The sequence below is a fragment of the Pholcus phalangioides genome, unplaced genomic scaffold, assembly GCF_987345545.1.
Source record: "Pholcus phalangioides strain wild (caught in Gottingen) unplaced genomic scaffold, Ppha-v1.0 ptg000015l_1, whole genome shotgun sequence".
Classification (NCBI taxonomy): Eukaryota; Metazoa; Arthropoda; class Arachnida; order Araneae; family Pholcidae; genus Pholcus; species Pholcus phalangioides.
Genome location: NW_028301608.1, coordinates 77,965,925 through 77,993,153, shown reverse-complemented (window position 1 = coordinate 77,993,153; position 27,229 = coordinate 77,965,925). Strand labels below are relative to the sequence as shown.

Genomic DNA, 27,229 nt, shown 5'->3' with positions numbered 1-27,229 from the left:
AATCAAAGGCTTCTTTGTGGGTCTTCGACCAAAAAAGACGAGCTTCATAAAGACGTCGTTTGATTGTAGAGACACTGACACAAACTCTATAACTGACTTGGAAATCTCAGTTTATCTCTACTGTACTTTATCTCTACTATCGTGGTGGGTTGGTAGGATACGGAGTTAGAGATGGAAAGAGTTAAGGGTACATGAGTTCAAACCTACCCACCTCCAGAAAATTACATTTTTAGCCGCTGTGGTGGTCGAGTGGTTATAGTGATGGACTCGCGATGCGAGGATCCGGGTTCGAACCCCACAGTGGTGGTCGGCTGAAGTTGGTTTTCTGTGGTTCCCAACTTCAAGGCGCAAATGCGAGCCGATCTCCCCGTTAAAAAGTCTCGCCACAGAGAGCAACAGTCCTACAACAATAAATCATTCAATCATAACACTTCACTCATAGTTAGAAAAACTAGTAGCAGATGGCAGCACTACACATAACAAGCATTACAGAGAAACAACAAAAAAACTTCACGTCAGGTTTCACTACACGTACACGCACATTTCCCGCATGTAACGATTCGTTGGGGGGTTGGGGGGGGGGTTGTGGTGTAGTAGGTTGGGCCTCCAAAAAATGGCTCGGGGATCCATGATGTTCTTAAGTCAGCCACCTCGTTGGGCAATTTGCATGTTGTGGCGTTGTATTTGTATTTGTACTCTTTTAGAGGAAGTTGTCTTGCACAACAGCTCTGGGCGTGAGCGATCCTCAATCAATCAATCCACTGTAATCTTCCGCGCGCGCGCGCGCGTGTGTGTGTGTATTTATGGCGCTAATGTATTCATGTTTGTCAGAATTTTGCATGTTTCATGTTAAAGTGGTGTTGCTATCTGCCTTCCATATTTTGAAAAGAAAGCGGTGGGTACCTGAATTTTTGAGTTATGTAAATACGTATCTTGTAGGAGCTCCGCCTGCTCTCTGCGAATAATTTTTTTTCAATGGACCGTTTCGTATGGAGGCAGACTAACTGATGGTTTAGGAATTAACAAAATTAGCTAATAATAATTGAATAATTAAATAAGGGGTGGGTCCTGTATAATCAAAAATATACTACTCAACTATAACTTTCCAGATCGAGAGAAAGAGTATTCGTTTAGTCAGCGACGATTAAACTTTTTTTTCGTTATTCTTTTTAAATAAAAATATGAATTAGACGGCTTTTTTTCTCAGCCCAAGATGTCAAGGAAACGCGTCCATCTCTGTCTACCGTCCCACCAGGGGGCCATTTCCTGAAGTTAAGAGAGGCTACTAGCGCCTCTACTTTAGCGCCTCACGCCACAGCGCGTGAAATAATGAGTTCAGGGTCGTGTCTCCAGTAGTGTAGATGGTAGCATGCTTGCCCGGTATGTAACAGGGCCTGGGTTCGAGTCCCGGCGGAGACAAGATGACTTTTCTTTCCGAGTTCATTTTAGCGTAAATATCCAGAAAATATCTGCTTCCTTAATATTATGAATTAGATGACGGGCTGATAAAAACAAAATAACTGTCGCTTTTGGCAATTTCCAAGATACTGCGGAAAAATGCCGAAAACAGAGTAGAAATATGATTAGGAGGATATCCGCGATAGGTCAATTCAGAACGGCCGTCGAGGTTTCTCTAGGACAGGATTCGTAGTGCGGGCCAAAGAAAAGCTATGAATTATGAACAATCTGGAGAAAGAGAGAGAGTTATTATCGGTGTTAGGGAAAAGAAGAGAACCTGGGCTAAAGATCTCTTTCCTCCTCGAGGCCTAAGATGTTGATAGTAAGAGGCTGCTTGTACCAAGAAGAACTCCCATCGTTCACACAGAAAATATAGTATCTTTCTTTTCTTTTTTTGCTGTCTCTCGCGAGGAAAGTCGAGTGATATAAAAAGGAAAGCAAAATGTGTCAAGGGAGAAGCGAAAAAAAAAAAGAAGTATTGCGCTCACGCATGTGTTTCCAAACGGAGGGCTGACCGCCATGATCCCTTTTGAAAATGACCGATGTGGAGACGGGTATCCAGTAAATAGCGGACAGCTCTTATGAGCGGGTCAAATATTCTTCTATCTACGTCGGCCAATATTTATTTGCTTATTTCTCCGTCTTTGCTTATTTGATCATTTTTGTCGCACCACGGTCATTTTCTGCACACGATGGCTAGTTAGACCGGGACCTACAATTTATTGCCGATTCCGAAAGGCAAGCTTGTTTTATACTCATCCAGGGGTTGGTGAACTAACTCTTCGATGGGGGGACTCACTGCGGTGGCAGTTTTTTTCTGTGGTCATGACGCCGTTTTTGTTGTACCCCTGTGTCAGGAAATTCTTCTGATAAGGGCGAACGGGGTATCGAACTTCGTAACGGGGTCTTCAGTTAGGAAGAGGGCAATATTTTTGTGTGAAGAACATCGAGAATAAAATACGAAGAAAACCCTGAAAAAAAATGAATTAAATACCGTCGCATTTTGTTATCTTTTAGCAGCAAGTTCAAATATTTTCGTATTTCATGATCTTATTCGCAGGCTCGATTACGACGTTTGACACCCAACTACACTTGCTTCTAAAAGCACGCTACGGCTTACATAACATAACGATGCCATGGGCCGTGTCACGAAGATATTAAATCTAAATTAAATCAAACATGTTTCATTGAATACATTCTGACTCTTGCGTTGTGTACCACTGCTATACTTTGTACAATTAATTAAGCTTTCTAACATATTTTAATAAACATCATTTATCAATTTGGTGTCTAAGGGGACACCAGTTTCGATTGGTGAGGGACAATGCAAGGTTATGGTGTCGCAGGGAATTTTTCTCTAATAGGGTTGTTAATAAATGGAATAGCTTACCCCCGGAGGTAGTAAATTGCAACACAATTCACACGTTCAAAAAGAAATACGATAAACATGTTGGGGTAAATCGAGAAGCTATCCATTATTAGAATAAGACAACCATAAGTATTCTTTATGGGTATTGTATAATATTTTATCACGTGTATATATTGTTTATAATTTGTGTTAATTGCATTTTTAATTGGGTCTCTGTATTTTTGAAATATATGACATCCATATTTTTATGGGCATCTTTTTATCAGCCACCTCGTTGGGCATTTTGCCTGTTGTGGCGTTGTACTTGTATTTGTATTTGTGTAATTTCTCTCTTCAATCCAATCACTATAAAAAGTTAAACTACTACCTCGGTTGTGATAAAAGAATAAAAAAAAATTCATTACGGAAAAAAAAACAATTTTATAAGCCACCCAATTTAGAAATTGTAATAAAAATTGACAAAACAAAACAAAAAAAAACAATCTAACCAAAAGTCACTCAAAATAAGAACAAAAACAAATATAACACTCAAAAAAAACCTCCACCATCATCCTCTGTCCTTGGGCATCCTCACCTGGGGCAGGAAAACTCTCTTATTTCATTCTATTTTACTTTATTTTTGACTGAATTTTAAAGCAACACAGGCTGATCCGGCCGGGTAGATCCAGACCTTCGAACACTAAAAGTTCTCGCCAAGAAGTTTGTGACACACCTAGATCTCGAGCACTTCAATTAGGATGCTATATTTTAATTGGTCAATAGGGATCATGTGTCACATTGGAATCTAGTCCAAATGTGGGAACCAGACAGAAAAGCGAATGTTTATAGTTTTACGGAGTTCGTCAACTGAAAAAATTCAACAGATTGGCACATGAACTTTATAAAGTTGTCGACGAAAATTCTATTATTATTAAGGTTATCATTATTCGATTATATGATTCATTAAAATGAAAATTAAAGATATAAAAAATAACTATGAGAAAAAGCTTCCAAGACGACACCTCTATAATCTTGCCCATCTGGATTGGACAATTAGGGGAGCACAAACACATGGTACTCGGGAGTACAGTCTCTTTATGTGAAGCTTACGTCTCACAATACTGGCAGATATTGTCTTTATTGCCTGCAATCATGAATGTAACAGTTATGAAGATTCTCGTCGAGTTCTTTTCAATATACCAGTTATGGTTTCCATAATTGGTATATTAATTCCAAACAAGTTGTTCGGAGACCTGTGCCCGGTCTACTAAGGGTTACCAGCCCCTCTGATGATCAGTATATTGCTATAGTAGCCAAGCGTAATCGACGAGCGACCTCCATAACTGTTACACACACACACATCCATAGTTACATCATCACTTTGTAAGAAAATATTTTCTAGTACTGTGCGCCAAGTAACTGTAAGCCCCTAACACCCTAAGAGAGTGTCACGTGTTAGTGTTCCACTAACCGTTCGATCCAGAGGGGCAAGATTACAATGGCGTCTTTATGTTATATAAGCCGTGGCGTGCTTAACTTTTGGAAGTCAGCGTAGTAAGAGCCAATGCTCGAGTGGACCTAAGAAACGTTTTCCAATCATCGCAATATCAAATTACAAATCTAACGATCATGCAGAATGACACCTATTCAACGAGTGATAAATCGAAAAGTGGAATTATTCCACTATAGATTGTCACTTCAGTCAGGCAGGCTAAAAATACCATTTTCTATTGAAAAGAAAAAACTGATATGATCCTATAATATGCATAAAGAATAAAAATAAAAAACCGGGTTTTTTTTTCTCGTTACAAAAATAAAGGCTACAGTGGATAGTTTCCGAAGTCGAACACATTGTGATGCATTTATGCAGCTTTACTGAACTTTTTTTTTTTGAGGGAACGCAAAAGAAGAGCAGAAAATCGCAATTCGGGTTCCTGTTGTTGCAGGGGGTGGAGGCGAGAACTTTAACGGCAACTGCAAAGTTTACTCGCTCTTCTTCAAAGGATTGATTCTCTCCTCCCTCGTATCTGTTTACTCTTAACACTGCGATGGATGGAATAGTTCTTTTGAGCAGCTCACACGATGGTCACTATCGCTTCTTCTTTCTCGCCCGATTTTCTTTGGGTTCATTCTATGATAAATACAGAATTCCTGTACCGCGATCCCCTTTATTTTCAACCCTGTTTTGAACAAAAATGCGTCTTCAATAGCATCTGACTATTCGGCATTATCAAAGGCTCGCTTATCCAATCGTCTGCAGGAGACACGTAACTTGGATTCCAGAATTCGATCAATTGCGTAAATTCCATTCTATGGATGGTTTACTGTAACAGTATTGCCGTTTTTCGAAGAATCGATCAGTCTCAGTAGCTCTTTGAGATACTGTATCACCTGAAGGAAGGGGGAAGAAAAAAAAGAAATTCCTCCGTCATCATCGTTTTGTTTTAGAATGTGAATGAACTAGAGAAAACTTTGCACGCACACACACACACACACGATTCAATTCGATGTGTCTGAAATGTACAATATTCCGTCATAGACGATGAAATGGAGGAAATTAACGAACCGGAAAAACTGCGAATTCGCATCAATATTTTTAGTGGAGTGCATTTACGCAGACATCGAATTCATCTTATTATCCATACATCCAAAGTTTCTTTTGTTCCATGCCTTGTCATCCCAAATTACAGTTCATTAACTGCATTTTTGGATAACAAGGATCGATCACAGGCACAATCACAGACATTTTTTGTGTAATTGATTCAGAATTTGTAGATACGTCAACCGGAGTGTTTTTTTACCTACGATTTGCAAAATATGCATTTCAGGCAATAATATTGAATAAATTCAAACAAGAAAGTGCATGATGAAACATGCTGATTTTCAGGATGAAAACTTATTCCGCTTGTTTGTATATTCTTACCTTATCTGAAGAAAAATCATTCCTTATGAATGCCTATTGGACGACATGTTTGTATTTCGTGTTCAGAACTTCGCATTTCCTTTTTCTAAATCCAGATTAATTCTGACCACGAGAAAAAGAGGGATCAATCACACACACACAGATATTTATCACTCGTTCAATTGTATCTCTCACTATCACAAACATTATACTGAATACCTAATAATATAACAGGTCAAGATCAAACACGCTTGCGGATGAATTTTATTGATATTTTGCAAAAAGAAAAGGTAGGGCAGAGTTGTGTTTGGATGTTGTGTCAAACTGAACGGCATTTGCAGGTCGTTGTATTGGATTCAAAATAACAAAATAACATGGGATGATGCATAAGAAAACATTCGGAACTTATCGTACCGGTCCTTATAACAGCAATTGGGACAACACATGGCTGTTACAATGAATTGCAGTAGCTTATTCCACTGTAGTAGCTTATTCCCATTGAAGAATGATTTTGGAATTGGGTTCTTGTTTCACTGCTTCACTTTTGTAATTTGAGTCCAAATTTGCTTTACCAAAATTCAAGAAATCTATTATGAGCCTTCAGCAACAAGTACCTCTGGATTTAAATAAAGTAACTTCCCAAAAATGAAATTTGTTAAAATTATGAACATCTAATTACATTAGCGTCCAGTCAGTGGAGGCTAATTTGAATCAAATTCTACTCCACTGGATATTCGAATCCCCGTTTTCAAGGTCCACGTGGAGATGCGTAGGTAATTATTGATTAATTACCCGACAGACAGATAGGTTAGCAAATCAATCAACCTGACCAGTGTCTATTTTGGCCAACATCACGTTTGATAGGTCTGACGAATTCCCGTGAGCAGCAATTGCTTTAAAGCTTTTCCCCCGACATACTTAGACATAAAAGAACGTAGTTTCTTCTAAACTCATCTTTGAAGAGTTTTATCCTTTTTTCAAAATAATTCCACCGTATCCCATAAAAAATGCATTCTTTTCTTTTCTTTTTATCACTGAGTATTTTTTAAAAAGAAGTTCTCGCGCTTTCTTCCAGGAAACATTGGCAACTCTCCAGGGAGGTGTGTTTCACAGTTTGACAACCTCTGACCTGGAGTAACAGTATTTTGAGTATGATCAACCAAGTTGGCCCTAGACAGCAGAAAATATTTAATTCTGTCCACGTCTAGATTGAAACTCAGATATATATATATCTGACCGCTGTGGTGGTCGAGTGGTTATAGTGACGGACTCGCGATGCGAGGATCCGGGTTCGAACCCCACAGTGGTGGTCGGCTGAAGTTGGTTTTCTGTGGTTCCCAACTTCAAGGCGCAAATGCGAGCCGATCTACCCGTTAAAAAGTCTCGCCACAGACAGCAACAGTCCTACAACGATAAATCATTCAATCATAACACTTCACTCATAGTTAGAAAAACTGGTGGCAGATGGCAGCACTACACATAACAAGCATTACAGAGAAACAAAAAACTTCACGTCAGGTTTCACTACACGTACACGCTCATTCCCGCATGTACCGATTCGTTGGGGGTTCCGCGGGGGGGGGGGGTTGTGGGCTGGGTGCATGTGTGATGTAGCAGTAGTAGGTAGGGCTCGGGGATCCATGATGTTCTTAAGTCAGCCATCTCGTTGGGCAATCTGCCTGTTGTGGCGTTGTATTTGTATTTGTACATCGTTCCAAATTATATGATCTAAACGTTTAAATATTTCTATTCGTTATTATTCATTTGATCATTGATCATTTTTGTCGCACCACGGTCATTTTCTGCACACGAGGGCTAATTAGATCGGGACCTACAATTTATTGCCGATTCCGAACGGCAGGCTTGTCTTTTATACTCATCGAGAGGTTGGTGCGCCAATCGTTATTATCCATTGTTTATGATTATCCAACGCATGACAGTGCAGCATGATAGTACTCTGTAGTAGAGAACTTTTTTTAGGAAAGCGCATGGATTCTGGCTTAATGCTTTCTCTACACATTATGAAAAGTAGAACAAGAAGAAAATGATAGTAAATAATAATGACAATAATAAATAGTCAACATGTCAATTATTTGGTAGGTCATTTTAGTTCTAATTAAAGACAAAAAAATACTGTTTTTTCAAGCAATTTTACAGTACGTGACTAACCTAGTACCAAAGTACCGTCGGTAGGTAAAGGGTAAAATCATTTTTCTTTTTACAACACAAAAATTTTAATGAAACGTGAATTTTTTTTTTCCGTGACGTAAAACGTAATGTAGGGTATATTTTATGGTGATTTCGATAAATCATTATTACGCCCGGTTATTATGCATAATCACTTATCACCTCGGTAAGTATAATGAATGCTTGAAATTTATCACTTTTAGCGATGATTATGCATAGTTACCCAAGTGTAATTGGTATATTTCAATAAATATGAAAAAAAAAATCCCAAATCAGTCTAGCATATTTGATAAATATATTCCGACCCCTATATAACAAACTCCCATTTAATGATTTTTTTTTCCGAATCCTATCTGTATGTGAATATTTGTGTCGATCACAGCCCCAATATTATAATTTTAATCGATTTAGCAAATAAAAATTACGATTTTATGTGATTCGATAAATCGGGATTCTACAACATTTTTGGAAGACATTTGTAGTAAACGCGAAAAGATTCGTGGAGTACGTCTGCATATTATACATAATCGTCGGTAAAAGTGATAACCTTTTTTTAGCATTAGTTAAATTTACCAACGACGCTTAGGTATTATGTATAATCACCGTTAAAAGTAATAGATTTCGATACATTTATCAAACTTACGAAAACGGTCGGTGATTATGCATAATAACCGGATTTATCACATTTACAGAAACATACATACTAAGATAGTTCAAAAAATTGGCGAGTTTTAGTGCGCTTATTTTGAATTAAAAAAACATTTAGCATTTTTTCCCCTTTTAATAGATACTGTGTATGAAATGTGCTTGTTAAAGTAAAAAAAATTAATTCGTTTTAAAAATGATCGGAGAATGGAGAACTGCCGTTTGTAACTGTTCGATTTGAACGATGTCTTTTTGCATAAACGCTCTCTTCCGTAACATAATCGAAGTATAAATTATGCTGATCGCGCACGCCTTTGCACGAGAGGCAAGCAGTAAAAAATCCACGTTATTACTTTGTGTTAATCAACGTCACGTTTTAGTTGTTTTATGGTTTCCCGGAAAGTTCAACAAGATTCATCGTTATTGTGAAATATATCTGAAATTTTTCTTTAAATTTTTCGTTCGATTTCGCAATGCGATAAATTACTTATTTTATGCGCAGCCTCATATGATCTTCGTTCTAATTTGTTTGGAAAGTAGCCAAAACTATGCCAGTTGAATGCATCGCAAATTGAGCAGAAAACATGGCATTTCATTCGTGATAACGGCACTGAATTCAGCTTCGGCAAATATGCACCTCATTCGACCAGCGGGCGTTGAATTTTTAATGGGGCTTGAATAAGAAGAAACAACTAATTGAAAAAACCAAAGGCGTCACAGAATTTAACTTACTCATCTTCATTGATTTTTTTTTTCGTTCCTCGCCGGTCAAAAATTAGACTCGACGTATAGCAAAAATATAGTTCGCATGTAGACTCCATTGTAATTGGTAGAATGTGATTTTAAACCACATTTATATATATATAGTATATGTTTTGAAAAAATACAGAACGTTTTCGCTTTTTTTTTGCAGGAGGGGACTTCAAACTATTAATATTGATAAGTAATAGAATTAGACAACCATAAGTAGTATTCTTTATGGGCATTGTATAATATTTCATCATGTATATATATGTATTGCTTATATTTGTAGTTTTAATTGGATCGCTGTATTTTTGAAATATATGATATCCATATTTGTTATGGGCATCTTTTCTCAGCCACCTTGTTGGGCATTTTGCCTGTTGTGGCGTTGTATTTGTATTTATAAGTTGAAACGCCAATTTCGAACTGCGTTTCTTCTATCGCAGTATTTATTTTAATACTCGGATATTCCTTTCAGAAATTCTTTCAAAACTCCCTGTAATGACTTCTACTCAAAACGCTTAGTTCAATATTATATACAAATTTGTTGAAGTCTGCTTACAGTTGTCGCATTAATCGTAACATTCGATTAATAAGCGGAAGAAAAATTTCTGAAATTTTTCGAATACGCGTGAAATATTGGCATTGTCTCTATGGCAGGAATTAAATGATTCTGCCAAATGAGATGGCTCCTCTATGGCAGAAATTTAAAAGGTTTTTCTTTTTCCTTTTAAGCGGTATGTACGTTTATCCGTTATCCAAATAAGAGGGGTTGAGCACATATATAATTTTTATGTGGTAGATAATCATCAGACACATAAAAAATGAAAAGAAAAAAGTGCTTCAGAGGAAAAAAAAACTGTTAAAACCAAAATTCCGGCCATAGAGGCAATCAATGTCTAACTTCCACGCTTATTCGAACAAATTCAGAAAAATTTTTCCCGCTTATTAATCGAATATTACGATTCACGTGACAACTGTCAATACACATCAACCAAAATTTGGATATAACATATCTATTGGATAAAACATTTGGCACTAATGGCAAGTATGTTGTTAAGATAAGACTTTTAAAATACCCACACTTGAGAACTGGTACTGGCCTCGAAGTATTTAAGTTGTCTTCAGTGCGTACATTTAATTATTTTATGTTTGTTCCCTCTTGAGCCCACAGAGAGCGCTAACTTTCTTAATGAAAGTAAAAAGCTTAGGTATTGTAATCGTTTCACGTAATTCAATACATTATTCAAGTCATTTTGATGTTTGATTTATTGTAGAAGCCTTATTTTATCAATGTTTCCAATATACACACTATACTAACGGTGTTAAACAGAAATTGAATTATTACATAGGTTTCGACAGCTATCTGATGCGAAGATAAATCCAGGAAAGAACATCCAGCTGCCTTCGCGAGAAATTTAACTCAACGTCCTCTCACTTGACGGATGAATGCCCCAGACCACAAAACTAACACAGAGGCAAGACTAGACACCCGGCCCGGCAAGTGGGAGGAAGTGGTTTCGATATCCACAAAGGCAGTTGAATATTTTCTTCCCTGAATTTAATTTCGCATCAGCTAGAAGTCTTCGTATTAATAGCGGAGAGTGACATCATTTTCGGACAATTGAATTGTTGCCACCTGGCAGTCCAGCGGTTAGGGAGCTGGCTTCTGACTGTGCAGGTCTGGGTTCAAATCCTGGTTCGGGCATGGATGTCTATTAACACCGACAAATACCCTGGACAGATCTTACGCAACTCACGGGATTACGTTAGGAGCGCGTCATGGTCGGATACTCTAGTTAGTCAAATAGTCGGATATTGTGCGAATGTATTATCCGTTCAAGCGGGACCGATTATTTTACTTCTTCTTTCAAAGTAATGAATACAACAGCGCTGGTGAAGAGTGTTATAAATCTTGTATATATAATGAGCTTATATCGCAAAAGCGACAGAGCCTGGGCGTGCTCGGTTCTATACTACTATATATATATATATATATATATATATATATATACACACACACACACACACACACACACACACACACACACGCACGCACACGTTTGGCTGAGTGCTTTTGGACCAAGTGTGAATTTAATTCTCATTGCTTGGCTTTTAGCAGTTATTCCCATTATAAAATGTTACATCTTCTTTATACAGAGTTAGAATGCGAAAAATACTTGATTGAGTTATGTTTTTTAACTGCGCCATTATAAATGGATTTTGAAAGAAGTAAAGGTTGAACAATGTGTGTGTAGACCAGTGGTTCTCAACCTTTGGAAGCCCACGGCCCGGTTGAGTATTTTTTTTCGAGTGGAAGGCCCTATCATAAACACGACAATGGGAAATGGATAGGGAAGAATTAAAAGGCCCAGTTTGACTCATGTCAGGGGCGGGTACCCAGCCGCGGCGCGGCGGTTGAGAAACACTGGTTTAGACCATAGTTTTCCAAACGTTTTGTTACATCACCCCCCTTCATCAGCAATTTTACCCTCTCATCGCTCCACATCTCAAGTTAGCCCATAAGATCCTATGTTAAGTCCGTAGCTTCTATCGCCCCATGGACCATTCCATCACCCACCAGGGCGATATTGCCCACTTTGGGAACACTGGTTTTGACCACTGCGCCGAGTATAGTACTCAAGATGAATAGTGAGTAGATGAATAGTAACTTCTCGTGATATTGATCATGAAGTTCTTTATTCACAACTTCATGATCAACATCCACATTATGAAAGTGTGGTGTGTGAAATGCAAATGACAAGTAAAACGTGTTTAGAAATTAATCTCATGTCCATAAATTGAGGATAATGCCAGCTCCGGCAAATAAAGGTTCAGAAACAAAACAAACGTTACTTATTCATAAAGCTCATTTATTAAACAAAAGATAAAGAACAAAAACGATGGTGTATGTATGATACCATTCATAAAAACTACGATTTTTGCTCCCTGGAGCAATTGTAAAAAATATCTCCTTCACAAAAACTTACTATTACATGGTTGGTATGATGGTTGATACATTGTATGTCTCCCATGCGATGAAATACAGTCCGTACAACGCCTAGGCATGCTGAGTATCAAATTATCGATCTGATCTTGGGAAAGATCACTCCACTCAGCAAGCAATGCTCTCCGAAGTTCCGGTACACATGTAGGAGGTGGTTGACGGGCTGCAACTCGTCGGCGAAGCATGTCCCACACATGCTCTATCAGATTCAAGTCAGATGAGAATGCTGGCCATTCCATACGGGTTATATCCTCAGATTCAAGGCATTCGTTTACGATGTTTGCTCGGTGAGGACGGGCGTTATCATCCATAAACACAAATTCTGCAAATTCTGCGCCCATGGCACCCCTAAACAAACATACATGTTATTCCAGAATGATGTCCCGATGAATTTGGGCTTTCATGGTTCCGGTTTGAACATGCAGATCTGTTCTGGAACCCGGTATAATTCCACCCCAAACGAGCAATGCTGCACCACCGTAACGGTGTCGTTCAATGATGTTGTCTTGGTGGTAACGGGTACCTGGCGTTCTCCATATGAAATTCCGACGTGAATCAGACTGCAAGCTAAACCTGGACTCGTCGGAAAACATCACACAAGCTCACTGTGACGATGTCCACATTGCATGTTCTCTACTCCAGGCTAATCGCTGCCAACAGTGAGTTGCAGTGAGCGGAACAAATCTGACAGGTCTGCGAGCATATAGACCAATATCTCCCAAACGTCTGTACGCGGTTTGCCTTGAAACTGTGGTACCCGTGGCTGCAGATAGCTGACGAGACAGGTCGGATGCTGTGCTCCGTCTCCTTCTTTTGGCAGTTACTGCCAAATACCGGTCTTCATTCGCCGTTGTAACTCGGGGCCGACCTGTACTGTAACGTCTACTGACATTTACGTTAACTTGGAATCGTTGCCAAAGCCTAGAGATGACACTTTGGGCAATTCCAAGTTCCTCGGATACTTCCATCTGAGTACGCCCACATTCCAGGTGGTCGATAATTCTACCACGTAAAAAATCATCCACATGCGTCCTCTGTGTCATAACTATTCGCATATGGCACTGAGCTCCTTACAGAACTCTTGCGAACAATTTTACTTCTTTGCCACCATTCCTTATATACCCCCCTCTTACACTCTCGTCATTGTGACGTACTCTCGGCATCATCTGGTGGCTTCCTGAAATTTGCATATCATTCTTGCAGATGTGTGTGATTATTCTACAGGTGAAATTTTTACTTTAGATTTCGATTTCCGTGTGATTCTGAATTATCCTTCATTTATGGACATGAGTGTACTTTAACTGTTAATTTCCGGTTTTTTCTGCACAAAAAAGTTTCAGAGGAAAAAAGAATTAAATATTGGTAAATTTGGAAAAACAAACTTTAAAAGTTCGCGTCCACATAATTCACAAAAATTAATATTCGAATGTTACAATTTACGATTTCCTTAATATCTTTTTTCTTGCTCCCAAAACTCTGTAGATATATGAATGTATAATATTATAAATTTTCTTTTCAACTCAAACGAATGAATTATACACAATTTTTTGTTTATTATTCGAATTTCATAGTTAATTTATTTCATTGTTATTTCATTGTATGTTGTATTTACTTTAGGACGACGAAGAAACTATTGACGATAGCCACAACTGGCGTGGAATTGCCATTTCCTTACTGGTCATCTTGGCCATATGCTCTGTCATAGCCTTAGCGATAATATTATTAACTCCTCGTAAGTACTTTTATACAGAATCTACTTATTTCTTTTCTTCCCCCCAATCTCTATCTTGAGGTACTAATTCATTGTATATACGATGTTATTTCTGACAAACAATGGGTGAATGAGATTTCTCTGAACTAGTCTGACACATTATCAATAAGCTTATCGTCTTCGTGGTCATGAACAGAGTGTCACATGGGTTTTTGTATCACTCAAAAAAGACACTATCTGAAAAAATTATTAAATATACTGTATAAAAAAAATTTAATTTGTCGCATATAAGGCTTCTGGAGTTTGCTTCACTTATGTACTATAAACTTTAAATGTATTTTTTATGTAACATTTTCAAGCATGTAGCCAGTCATCTGCGATTTAAAGTGGCAAAAAAATGAGAGGCACTAACGGACTATCATAAATCATATTCCATTGCGTTTTGCCGCAATACGGTTTGCTATTCACTGTTTAAATACACTCCCTCTTGCATTCTTTGCACTCAATTCGATCGGCGCCCCATAAAATTTACAATGTTGTTTTTGGGATTTAAAAACTGCTTAAAATACACTTTTGGAATATGAAAATAGCTTTTGGAAACGTCTTCATACACGTTAATTGCCGAACATATACCCGATTTATCCCCGTTGACTGCCAATTGGATTGATCCCTTCACCCACACAACTTCTAGAGCATAACCTTTCATTATGATAAAAAAAAAATTCGTCTCAAGAGTTTGGACGTTAGAATTGAATTTCATCAACATATTTGAATATTTCTTTTACGTATTTTCACAATAAAGATATTGTTTACAATGTCTTTACTGTGAATATTTTTTATTTCAAAATACTGTGTATCAGAGATCTGTTGCTTATCAGATTCAATTCTATGTTCAGAATCGATAGTTTTATAGAATTATGTGAGTTCTGCGACAGTCAATGTGCTATGTGATCGAAAATCTTGTTGATATTTTTGTGGAACATTTGTAGGATCACAATGTTTTAATATGCCAATTTCGAAATGTCTTCACTTTTTGAACGACAGTGTATCTTAATGTTCAATGCATTGCTAATAATGGTAAACATTTTACGATATGCTTATTTACCCAACATATTACTGCATTTATTACTTTGCATATAATTGCAACCGGAACATTGTACGAGTCTAGTCACTATTTTCTATGACTATGTAAAGCAATTTCAGGACTTGGGCCTAAATAAAATTACTGTTGTAACAGGCAAGCTGTTGACAAGGATTTCATTCATGAGACACGTGAGGATTAAGTTTTGATCGAGAGGCGACGACATTCTAAAGACTTCGATTTTTACCTTCATGGTGAAAAGGTTATCGGTGGTGTTCTGTACTAAAGTAGAATAAAGGAATTTTCCATATTCGTCGCTCCGTATACACACCACCGACCGTCACATTGGCGCCCAATGTTTTAAAACAGACGGTTGAGTGTGTTTAACTAAGCGGATCATACCAGTAGTCTCTCAGACCACTGGTATGATGATGAATAGACGCTTCCCTTGATCAGTCTGGATGAACACCGACCTGTAAGCTGCTATAGATGTGGATATCCTAGAGTAATTAGAGCACAGTGTCAAACTTATAATCCTGAAACTACAGCGATAACCGCTCAGTTTGGTCAATTGGAACTGAATTTATGTTCGTCTGTAACATAACCCGCAGCATTGTTGAAAATTCATGTAAATGCAAAGTGGGAACTGGCTGTACCGACAATGGTGCTACGCACTCCGCATCGTATTTTGAATGAGCAAAACACCTAATTCCCCCAAGAAACTGTCAATATGCGTCTTGCAAATGGACAACAATCAACTGTGAATGCGTTGACCACAACGGTATAGGTCAACATACAATGGAAGCGGCTAAGAACGAATTCTACCTGGAATCGTCGGTAACAGAACTCTTTTGGTAATCGATTTCCTAGAGAAAGCTGGTATAGTGTTGGATCTCAAGCAAAGAGAATGGTTCTTAGAGGAAAATACACGGAAGCGATTCCACATCTTAAACGAGTCTTAGGATAGGATTAAAACGGTTCAACATGTGGTAGAACATGTCGACTTGAATCCTTGCCAACTACAAGTTGAAAGACAGTAACAAAAACAAGTGTTGAACAGGTCGTGGAAAAAGGATGAAATTATTTTCATAGAGAGGGGACACTCCCAAAGCCGAAGTTCAACATAATGATATAGAACCCGAACCTCAACGGTGTGATGTGGCTAGACATCTCAGAAACCTAGAGTCACGTCCATGACTAACCACGTCATGTTTCTGGCCATTCACTTCCTGCTGTCCGTATTAGAATCCAACAATCCGCAGAAATTTCATCAACAACCGGGGCAGGGGCAACTCCGAGTCTTTACGGCGGGTGGTCAAGTACTAGACCCATGCTTCCGCAGGAGCGAACGAATAGAACTTTCCGGTACTGGGTGACTGGTTCAGGATCACCGGGGAACTATCACATACGGCGTCATTGTGGAAATGTAGAGCCAAACAATATCGTGTATCAATAGCTTCTGTGAGCCAAGACCCCAGACAAGTACAAGCAGTGCTAGCGATAGGAACGGTAAATGCAGGGGGAGTGGCTTTGAGGATTCTGCTCAAAGCTCTAACGCGCGTCAATCAGAAGGTCGTAGCCATCACAAGAGAAATGGTGAAAGGGTTGACTCCCATGCGAAGTCTTACAAGAAGTTCAGTGAAGCAGCAGGTGGAAGGAAAACGTAATGAACGCAAAGCTTATGCTGCCAACGGTCTCAGGCATAGTCCTCGATATACACCAGGAGACCATGTCCACTTCGCTTTGCATTCCCTCAGCCATAAAAGGAAAAACTTGGCAAAGTTCACGCCAAAATGAGACGAACCGTACCAACGCCTTCTATAGCAGAAAGCCTCCGCGCGAAACTTATGACGTCACTGAAATCGTCGATTTCACCTATAGTCATTGGATATACTGCGAAAAAAAGTAAAGGTTTCGCATACGTCGGACTGCTATATACAATGGCTACAATATACAGAAGATTTCTGCTATAGAAGGTGTTGACCGTACCTTGTGCTACCCGGAGATCGCATACGACGCACGCTATCGCTGATCCGGCCAAGCCAGGTGTCTCTCTTGGCATATACCGTTCCTCTCACACCATATAAGAAACCGGATACTGTCATTGCGGGAGAGGGGACGACTTCCCAAAGTTGGAGCTGGTAACTAGCTGAAAAACCTCCAACAACGTCTTTCTGTGGTTCCTTGCCGAAACGTCCGCGAAACTAGGGGGGGGGGGGGAGGTATGTAACAGGCAAACTGCTGACAAGAACATACAGTAGTGCTTTTATTCACAAGACACGTTAAGGAATAAGTTTTATCGAGAGACGAAGACATTCTAGAGAGCTCGATTTTAACCTTCATGGCGAAGGATTGTCAGTTTCACACGTTAACGTAGAGGTGTTCTGTATTGAAGTAGGATAAATGAATTTTCCACGTTCGTTGCTCCGTATGCACACCACTGATCGTCACACTATTAAAAACGCGAATCAAATTCAAATAAAATACCTACAAAAGCATCAGTTCCCGAGCATAATGGAATTCGATCCGAAATCATCACCTTCCGTTACGTCAGGCTTCGCCCAACGTGGGTTGAAATTAAGAATCGCTTAGAAGTATTCCAAGCAAGCTGCAAAGGGTGATCACATTGAAATGTGGTACTTTTATGCAACGAAAAGAGTAATAAGCATTAATTATGCACCGCTTGTTTTAACATTTCATGATACAGCACCATCAGTGCGTAAAGTTTTTAAATATTTTTGATTTGCCAAAACAAAAACAAAAAAAACTTTACCTCGTGATAAGCGTTACAATGTGCAAATCGCTCTTTTTTAATGTAAATTTGTCGATTTCATACTAATTTTTAAAATGTGCCATTGGCGAAGTAGTATTACCCGTAACTACAACCAGGTTTTTCTAGGAGCAGGTTACTATAGCGCGTGAAGCGTGAAAACGATGATTGGTCAAGAAACCTGGATTTCAGGCTTTTAACCAATCAGCATTTTCACGGTGCACATGGCGCAGAAATTCTACTCCTAGGAAAACCCGGCTTACCCTATTACATGGCTATAGACCAAGGTTCTTAAACGCATGATCGTGGACCACATGTGGCCTTCGAAGCATTTTGTAGTGGCCCGCTGATGAAAAATAATCTTCAAGCAGTACTTTTAATGAACAGAAATTCATTGAGACGACATGTAGAGATATTTTCCTTGCGAAATCTTTTTTTTTTAATATTTAAAAATATTTTAATCGTCTTGGGGCAGAGGTGCGGATTCGAGGGGGGGGGGCATGTGATGGTGTCGACACCGTTTCTATGATTTGCATAATATGAAGAAAAACTCCTAATGTAAACTGATTATACCTGGTCAGTTGCCGAGATACCCTGCCCCCATCCATGTTCAATTGAACGTATTTGGCGAACAGGCTGGCCATGAAAAAAAAAACCGAATGTCCCTCCACATCCCTCAGTTACATCCTAAAAAGCTGTATCTGCTACGCAGAGAAGGGTAGCTCGGACGTTGCGAGAAGCACGTGGTCGGACGTTGTGTAGCTGGAATATGGCGTCAGAAGTAAGAAGCGGCTCGAGACAAAATTCTCATCCGTGCTAGACATAATTTCGACACCCCTCCGGCGTAGAAGCAACACCTGTAAAACGACCCCCACCCCGAAAACTCGCGGTTGTGTCCCCAACTAAATGAAATGCTTCGAAAAAAATTAGTTTTTCTTGCGAATATATAATATAGTATATTCTATAACAATGTATTGAATCTTTCGATTCAAAACATTTATGATTTCAAAATTTTGCAAACAAAACATTTTGTTTACATTTTTGTGCAATTACAAAAATATAAACCAATACAAACAGCCGAATTATATAAAATGAAGGGGAAGTCTGATAATGAAATGTCGACTGCATCTAGTGTATCTAGTTGAAAATTAATAAAAGAATTTCTGAATATGCATAATCTTGATGTAGTAATAATAAAAAAAAGAAAAATACAGTAGTTCCTCGATAATCTGGCCATGCGTTAATCCGATGTTTTCTCGTCGTTTCTCTTGTTCTCTCGTAGGACCACATTTTTGCAGAAAAGCGTGGGCGTATAAACATGTTTCACAAATACGCTGACAAGATAAAAATGCGAACACGAAGAGGAAGGAAAATGGGAAAATGCAACCAGCAATACGCTGCGTGTGTGGCCTCAAGGGACTATATAATATAACCGTCGGCTTGTCTCTGCATCTTTGTTATTTCACTCGTGTGTGCAGTCGAAACGAAAGCATAAAACATTAACTCGAGATAAAAAAAAAAGGTGAGATTATTAAAAACTTGAGTAAGATGGAAAGTTGTTTGACCTTGTCAAGGAATACGCACCCCCCCCCTTCGGGCGGCCCTAGTTTTTTTACTCTAATAGAAAAATACTGCTATCAAATATATTTTTTGTTGTTGTTACGGAAAAGAAATGTACAGATTCATTATGGAAGCCCCTTTCAGTAAAAATTTATAAAATATGTAAAATTATATATTAGGGGCCGTTCAAGTATTACGTCATCATCGATGGCGGGGAGGGGGTTTCCGATTTGCTGACTTTTGATAACAAGGGGGGAGGGGGGTTTCGATAATGCTTACATCATCTCACCCCCCCCCCCTTATGAAAATATGAGTTAGGATTCAGAGGGGCAGAGCTGATGACGAAATTTTGCTGACAAGGGGGGGAGGGGGTCAAAAATGGCTAAAACAATTCTTACGTAATACTTGAACGGCCCCTTAGGCCGGGATTACACTATAATAGTTTGATAAAGTTCTTTCATAAAAATTTAAAAATGCAGTCAATAAGAATATCGGTTGCATTTGAATGATTATAACCGGTACGATTATTGGTTGCATTTTCAAGTTTTATAAAAGATTATAAAAGAATGCATTGTTTTTTGAAGACCTTCCACTAATCTGGTGTACCCCTGGTCTTATATGTGCCGGATTACCGAGAGTCTACTGTAATGACCTCTATTTTAAACAAAATTTCCTTCCTATTGTGACATATGGGCAGCTTCAAATTTATGACCGGAAATGCCAAATTTTCTTGGATTCCCAGGGTAAAGGTGATCGAGGAAATGTTTGCAGTTCTGTTCAAATGTATTTCTATTCTTTTACGTGCAACCGATGGTTACTATATTGAGAAAATAGAACTCTTTTTTTTTTTTTCCTCAACTCTTTCTTGCTTTCACTTGCTTTTGTTTCCACATTGAGGGAAAATAATCTTCCTCACGAGGGCTTTTTTTTCGCATGCATGTGTGCGTGCGCGTACGTCTTTCGTGTTGGGAATAACTGTAATTCGGAAGGTTACGTTACCACATTCCACGACGAAAAGGGGAAAATCAACTGAAAGCCTTGTGCAAATATTGGTCGAAACAAAGCTTCATTATAATTTGGAAACGAAACTGAGTTTAAAATGGATACGGATGTATCGATTGCCGCAAACGCACACGCGCCTCGCATTCAATGAACTATGTTATTATCTCAGCTGGACGGTTCTCGAGAGCTATGCTCGTTTAATTAAAAGCTGCGCGAATGCGTAAAACTCGAGAGAGATAATGGTGCGACTGCTTAATCCCGGGAAACATCTGTCTTAAGAAAACACGGAATTTCTCCACCGAGGGAGAACAGATCTCTAATATGTTCGTTCGTTGATCCGTGAATATAGTTTTCTCTAATAAATGCAATGTTGGAGATTTTATGGCCTTCAGAGATTTTCAAACGTGCAATTAAACTTTACGGAAACTTCTCGCGAATTCACGCGTTTTATTACCCTGAAAATTGAAATTGAAATTTACGACGAGATATTTCGCGTTCCGAGTGCTCGAAAATTTTAAAGATATGGAAACATCTGTCGAAATTACAGCGGGGAATTCTTATTGCCTAGTCACGGAAAAAATAATAAGTCAAATATTTGAGATCTTTTTCCCGCTCGTTTTAGAAAGACAGACATTTTCATTTAATCTTGTTTTTCTCCGTTTTCATTAAATGAGGACGGTGTTGGACACTGGTAACGTAAACAAATATTCACTTTTGTTCGGCGTAACATTTTTGATAAACCCAGTGGCGAAAATATTTCTATCAAGCAAAGTTAAGAGCTGTGAGCATAATAACGGGTAAAATCAACTTCACGTGGCGACAAATAATGAACCCTCGAAATATCTTAATACTGCTTGTGGGCATTTATTAGAATTTTGCAAGACCCGTCACCGATGACGAAATCAGAGACCTACTTTATAATTGACGTCAGTGTTTTTACAAGCACTGGAAATCTAAAACTCTCAAATGTAGACATGATGCTTATGAATGTTTCAACTATAATGAGGAAAAAAAATCTCATAGAAAAGGACACACACACATGTATATATATATATATATATATATATATATATATATATATATATATATATATTAATTTCGATAAAATCCCCGCTTTCGGTAATGAGTTATTGCCACGTATGTATTGTAAAAATATACTTTTTATTTTCTAAAAATATTTTTAATTATTTTTATATAATTTTATTATTTAATTTTGTAATTTCATATTCTGTTTTTAAATTTTATTATATTGTTGTTTTTTTAATTTTTTTAAAATTATAATTAGTTTATGAAAATAAAGATTAAAAAATAAGTACATTTAAATATGAAAAAAAAAATCCCCCATTTTTCTGTGAAACAATTAATTAATGGATACAATAAATCAAGCAGTTTTTTTACCCTTTTATACCCGTTTCTCTGTATTAGAGACAAAAATATACACTTCTTTCTGTAATGCCATTGTACGCTTCAACAAACCCATAACATCCGTCAAGATAGTTTCTTCGGTGGATCACAGATCACACGGACACACCCATTTGAATTATTACCTTTGGTTATTTCCGATAACACACGACTCACTAATATGTGTAATGATTCTATTTCATAGAAATTACACATGTCTTAGAATGAACATAAAAAAGAACAATGACATGCATTATAGCAATTTCCTTTTCAATCGTTCGTCATGCATCCAGTATTTTTATCCTATTCGTATACTTTGGCTTTTTCCAGTAACTTTAGTTTGTTGCGATAGTTTTTTTAGCACATATTCTATACGCTCTAAAACTGAAGTCCCTCCCCCCCCCCCCACATAAAAATCAATTTCTTCTGTCTTTTTTAACGTTCCTATGTATATAGTTGTTTTTTTTCATAACAATATCCTATTTGGTTTGATTTCAACTTAAATTATTGACATCACTTCAAATATATATTCCAGACAGATGGCAGCACCTCTCAATCACGCATAAATCTGACTTCATAAACTCGTTAGGGGTACACACGCATACACATCACACGTGTTAGCATACACAAATTCTTTTATAAATTCCCAGTGGAATGTTCACAATGTGCATGAACGGTTTAGTAGTAGAAGTGAAGTAGTAAACTTTTGTAGGATTATGAACTTTTGTAGTTTCTGAGGACACAACATATGGAAATTCAAGCACTGTTATGGTAGGTTGGGCTTTCCATTTTGGGGGTTCGTGATCGTATAGACAAAATACCCTTAGCACACAATCAAATCATACCAGAAACGTATCGAGAGAAAGTAGTTTCACATAATTACATTAAGCCTCATGATATTAAAAATACAATTTCAGGTACATAGCGGTATTTAAGAATTTAGGTAATAGAGCTCTAAGATTTTTAGAAATAATTTACCAGGCCTGGTTGAGCAAATGTCTGTTTTCTATGAAACCATGATTGTACGGAGAGGAGTAGATGCGGAGAATACTTCTGAGAAGCTGAAGATCACGGATGCGTCATAACTTCGTCCCATGCAGAGACCGGATGATGGAACCGATGAAGAAGTATCTCAGTCCACACTTAGAGATAATGGAAGATTGGCGTGCGTTCCACCATCTTTTTCCATCCTGACGGTCCCTGGTCCTGAGTTTCTCGTAGCTATGTTCAGTCCATTCGAGTCGGTTGTTCTATTATTACGACATATTATTTTTTTCGGGTTTAGATGGTTTTACCGCTCAAGTTAGATTGTGTTCTTGGGAGCACGAGGTAAAACGAACCACGGTCACCACAACAAGAAAAAACGTCGCTCGAACGATATCTCCTCCAAAAACACATATGCCGACATGTACCGATTCGTCAGAACTTGTCCTTCCACAGAGGAACCTGTACGAAGTGAACACCTTCTATAGCACAAAGCCTCCATGCGAAGCCCGTTACTGAAGTCGTCCATTTCATCCATAGTCATTGTATATACTGCAAAAAAAAGTAAGGATTTCGCATACGGCGGTCTGCTATACTCAATGGCTACAGGTGAAATGGGTGACTTCAGTAGAAGTCACAGCTTCGCGTGGAGAATCCTGCTATAGAAGGTGTTGACGAGGTGCATGTACGGTTAAGTAGCAATAGTAGATGAACTAGGTCCCGATACCGAAATTCTCTACGTTTGTGCGTTGGTATATTTCCGATGAGCACATACAATCTGGGGCAAATCCATTTCTATACAAATACAAATACAAATACAAATACAACACCACAACAGGCAAAATGCCCAACGAGGTGGCTGATAAAAAGATGCCCATAAAAATATGGTTGTCATATGTTTCAAAAATACAGCAACCCAATTAAAAATGCAATTAACACAAATTACAAACAATATATACACATGATAAAATATTATACAATGCCCATAAAGAATACTTATGGTTGTCTTATTCTAAGAATGGATAGCTTCCCGATTTACCCCAACATGTTTATCGTATTTCTTTTTAAACGTGTCAATTGTGTTACAATTTACTACCTCCGGGGGTAAGCTATTCCATTTATTAACAACCCTATTGGAGAAAAATTCCCTGCGACACCATAACCTTGCATTGTCCCTCACCAATCGATACTGGTGTCCCCTTGTAAAAGCAGTCGATTGGCGGTGTACTAAAAGTTCATGGTCCATCCTATCCATCCCATTGAAAATTTTGAACACTTCGATCATATCTCCTCGACACCTGCGTTCATCCAATGTAAACATATTCAAAAAATGAAGTCTTTCTTCATAACTCAAGCCCTGTGTGCCAATAAGGACACGCGTAGCTCTTCTCTGCGTTTGTTATTAGTTCTCATTTTCGTTTCGGCATCTCTCCACAGAGATGTCTCTCACACTTTGGCACTGATATCTTGCAGTTTCGCTAAGATGTTATATTTACACGAGAACCAGGAAAGCGTAACATACCGGAAGCAATAAATGTTAATGCTGTTACACGCGGGTGTGTTTTTCCTCCGCTCAGGAAAACATGCCTGTATGTATGTACATCTACGCCGTTATCTTCATTTTTCCGATAGTTTATAAAACGTACCCGGTGTAAGAAAAACAAACAAAGTGATAAGGGCAATACAGACCACCTTCGTAAAATATACTAGTTGAAGGAGCGGGAAATGTGTTTCTTTTCGCTAAATGAGCGGATATTTCAGATCTCGAACGAGATTTGGGATGGCACTAACGTGGATGGATGGCGATAATTACACACATTGTTGCTGTTGTTGCACATTTTTGGTGTATTTAATATTGCCAAGTATACCGTGTCTCTCTTGTGTAATCGGAATTGCATGTTGCGTTGTATGATTGGACTTATATTTAATGTTTGTGAAGTTCACACTTTTTTTCTTTTTTTTTTTTGAAGCAATGTTATGTATTAGTTTCTTTCAAAAAATAGAAAAAGATGCATAAATCTATATAAAGGGTGATTCAAAACTCAACGTACAACCTTTTGGGAAGGTAGAAAACACAAAAGCAAAATAGAATCACATAGGACTGTACGACCGGAAACTCCAACCTGATCAGCTAGAGGATAAACGAAGATGTAGAAATGACAATAATGGGACGAAAAACTCTTTATTTAGCGATTTTATACATTTTATTAAGTATTTTAACCAATTTCTGTTAATTTTAAATGCTTTTTGAAAGGCGGTAACTCGAAAGTTTCTCGGTAAGAACATTTATGTGCAACCCAAGCCTTCTGTGCCCTCTCCAAAGGTCGATCCTGCATGCGCTCCTGGATGTGGCGGTATTACCCCGGTATCAGGGTAATCACGTCACTGTGTAAAGGGTCTGAAAATTCCTTTTTAAATAACGTGAGATACCAATTTAAGCTTTATAAACGAATTTCTACAATGCTTAAGAAACTGTAAAACCAAATAGTTCTCTTATTTAGAGGGTTATGTTACTTTACAGTAGAGAAAACATAATTTTTTCTTAAAGTGGCATCATTCCCCCGGTCCCACCAAGTGTAACAGAAAATTCTCGTTGATGAGTGAATGTTGTCTTTCACAGCCTGTGTATCTGTATATACGTAACAAGGTGACATGACCGGAGTTGGATGTAGTAAAGTGTCTGTGTACAATTTTGAGATGATTCCGAACAGAAGAACAGTGGGTCCCAAAAAATGTTCATTCACAAAAGTTACTATATCGTCTTGAGTGTGAAGAAGGGCCGAGTCAATTTGATCTAGTCAACTGTACAGAGAATATCTGAAAAAACCCATTCTTTCCTAAAGGATTCTATTCCTGTACGGGCCTATTAGTCGGTCGTGCGTCTGGTGTGTGTGTCTTGTACATATACCTAACACGATGTGGGTGCAATCTCTTCGGTCCTTTATAAAATTACCTCCCCTCTCTAAAACAAGAATGAATCTGAGATAATGAGAAGATAGAATTCACTCTACCTACATTCCGGACGAACGATTTAAAAGGAAAATAATACAGGCGTGACAAATGAAAGTGGATTTTATTCATAATGAGCGGGAATGTAAAACCCGAGATTAATATTCCGCACTTGCCAATCCGATGGACAACACCTCACTACTCAGTAGTAATCATTAGTCGTCACAGCACAAAACAATCTTGTCGCAACTTTCTTACATACGTTTTCTTCGTTATTCAGTCAACAGCTTATTCCGAGTATATTCGGGTGAGATGTTTGTGCCCTTCAGTATAATAATCAGTTTTATATTTCTGTATAATTAATTGAATTTAGGCCAAATTAAAGATCTTCTTTGAATATAATTTCATGGCTGAACAGAAATGTGGAGCAAAAGAATTATTTCTATTTCTGAAATACAAAATAATAAACATTTACTGGGTCGTTGGTTCAGAAATAATTGAACTGTTAAGCGGATGAAAAAAAAACTGAGGTTTAAAAAAAATGCATCCCTCGACCGGCAAGTAAATCAGTCATTCACATTTACCAGAGAAATTTTTTTAGTCCAATGAAACAGATTTTTTTTCCTTAAACGTTCAACTAAAAACTGTTTTTTTTTTCCTTCTTCGAATAAATACATCGAAAAACAATTTGAAGAAAAAAAAATTCCGAAGTAAAATAAATCGACGCAATCGGTCTTTCTAAAGTTTAGGCGGGAAACCGCACCCCACTCATACCTTATTTCCCCATTCATTAATTCTCGCAACATCTATAGAAAATCTCTCAAAAAAAGACAAAAAAAAAACTTGAGACAAGATAGCTTGAAGCAGAAAAATCGATATAAAAAATTGAAACATTCGAAAAAACGCAAATGACGAGGAAACTACCAATTATAAAACATCGTTTCTTTTTTTTTCTTTCTGAATAGTGTTCTTTCGAAAGCCTCTCATTTCACGAGAATAATAAGTAATAAAAAGAAAAATAAACTATTTTGTGGATTTTTTTTTTTCTATCTTTTTTTGGCACCAAAAAATCATGCAGGTTTATGATGAAGCGCAGAAAAATTAGTCTTTTATCCGTTACAGCAAACGCTTCGACAGAAGAAAAAAATGCAACTCCACTCGTTACAAGTTTTTAACTAGCAGTTAAACTCTGTATCAGGAATTTTTAATTTACAGCTCTGTTTAGACTCCGATGAACATTTTTTTTCTCCCCTTTTCGGCATGAGATCCATTAAGAGCACTCGCTCTCGGTTTTTAATGCACGTTCTCAACTATTTTACTTATCTTCTTCTTTTTTCAAATTTCTTTTCGAGATTTTTCTTGCGCGGTAAAGAAAGATCATTTTTCAGTATTTTAATGGATTCCAGCTATTGATTAAGAAATGCATCTAATGAAAATTTCATGTATCTCAGTTTTTTTTTGTTTTTTTTTTTGGAAACGT

The 27,229-nt window shown here is 37.9% G+C and overlaps 1 protein-coding gene across 2 annotated transcripts in view; it reads left to right on the top strand.

The window, feature by feature from the left end:
- The window catches only part of LOC149076738 (inactive dipeptidyl peptidase 10-like), a 131,136-nt gene that overhangs the window by 24,544 nt on the left and 79,363 nt on the right, over nucleotides 1–27,229 (top strand). For both annotated transcript variants that reach the window (XM_089244377.1, XM_089244376.1), the window contains exon 2: nucleotides 13,909–14,023. In XM_089244377.1, coding sequence (XP_089100503.1) covers nucleotides 13,909–14,023 — 115 coding nt within the window. The remainder of the gene's footprint in view (nucleotides 1–13,908; nucleotides 14,024–27,229) is intronic.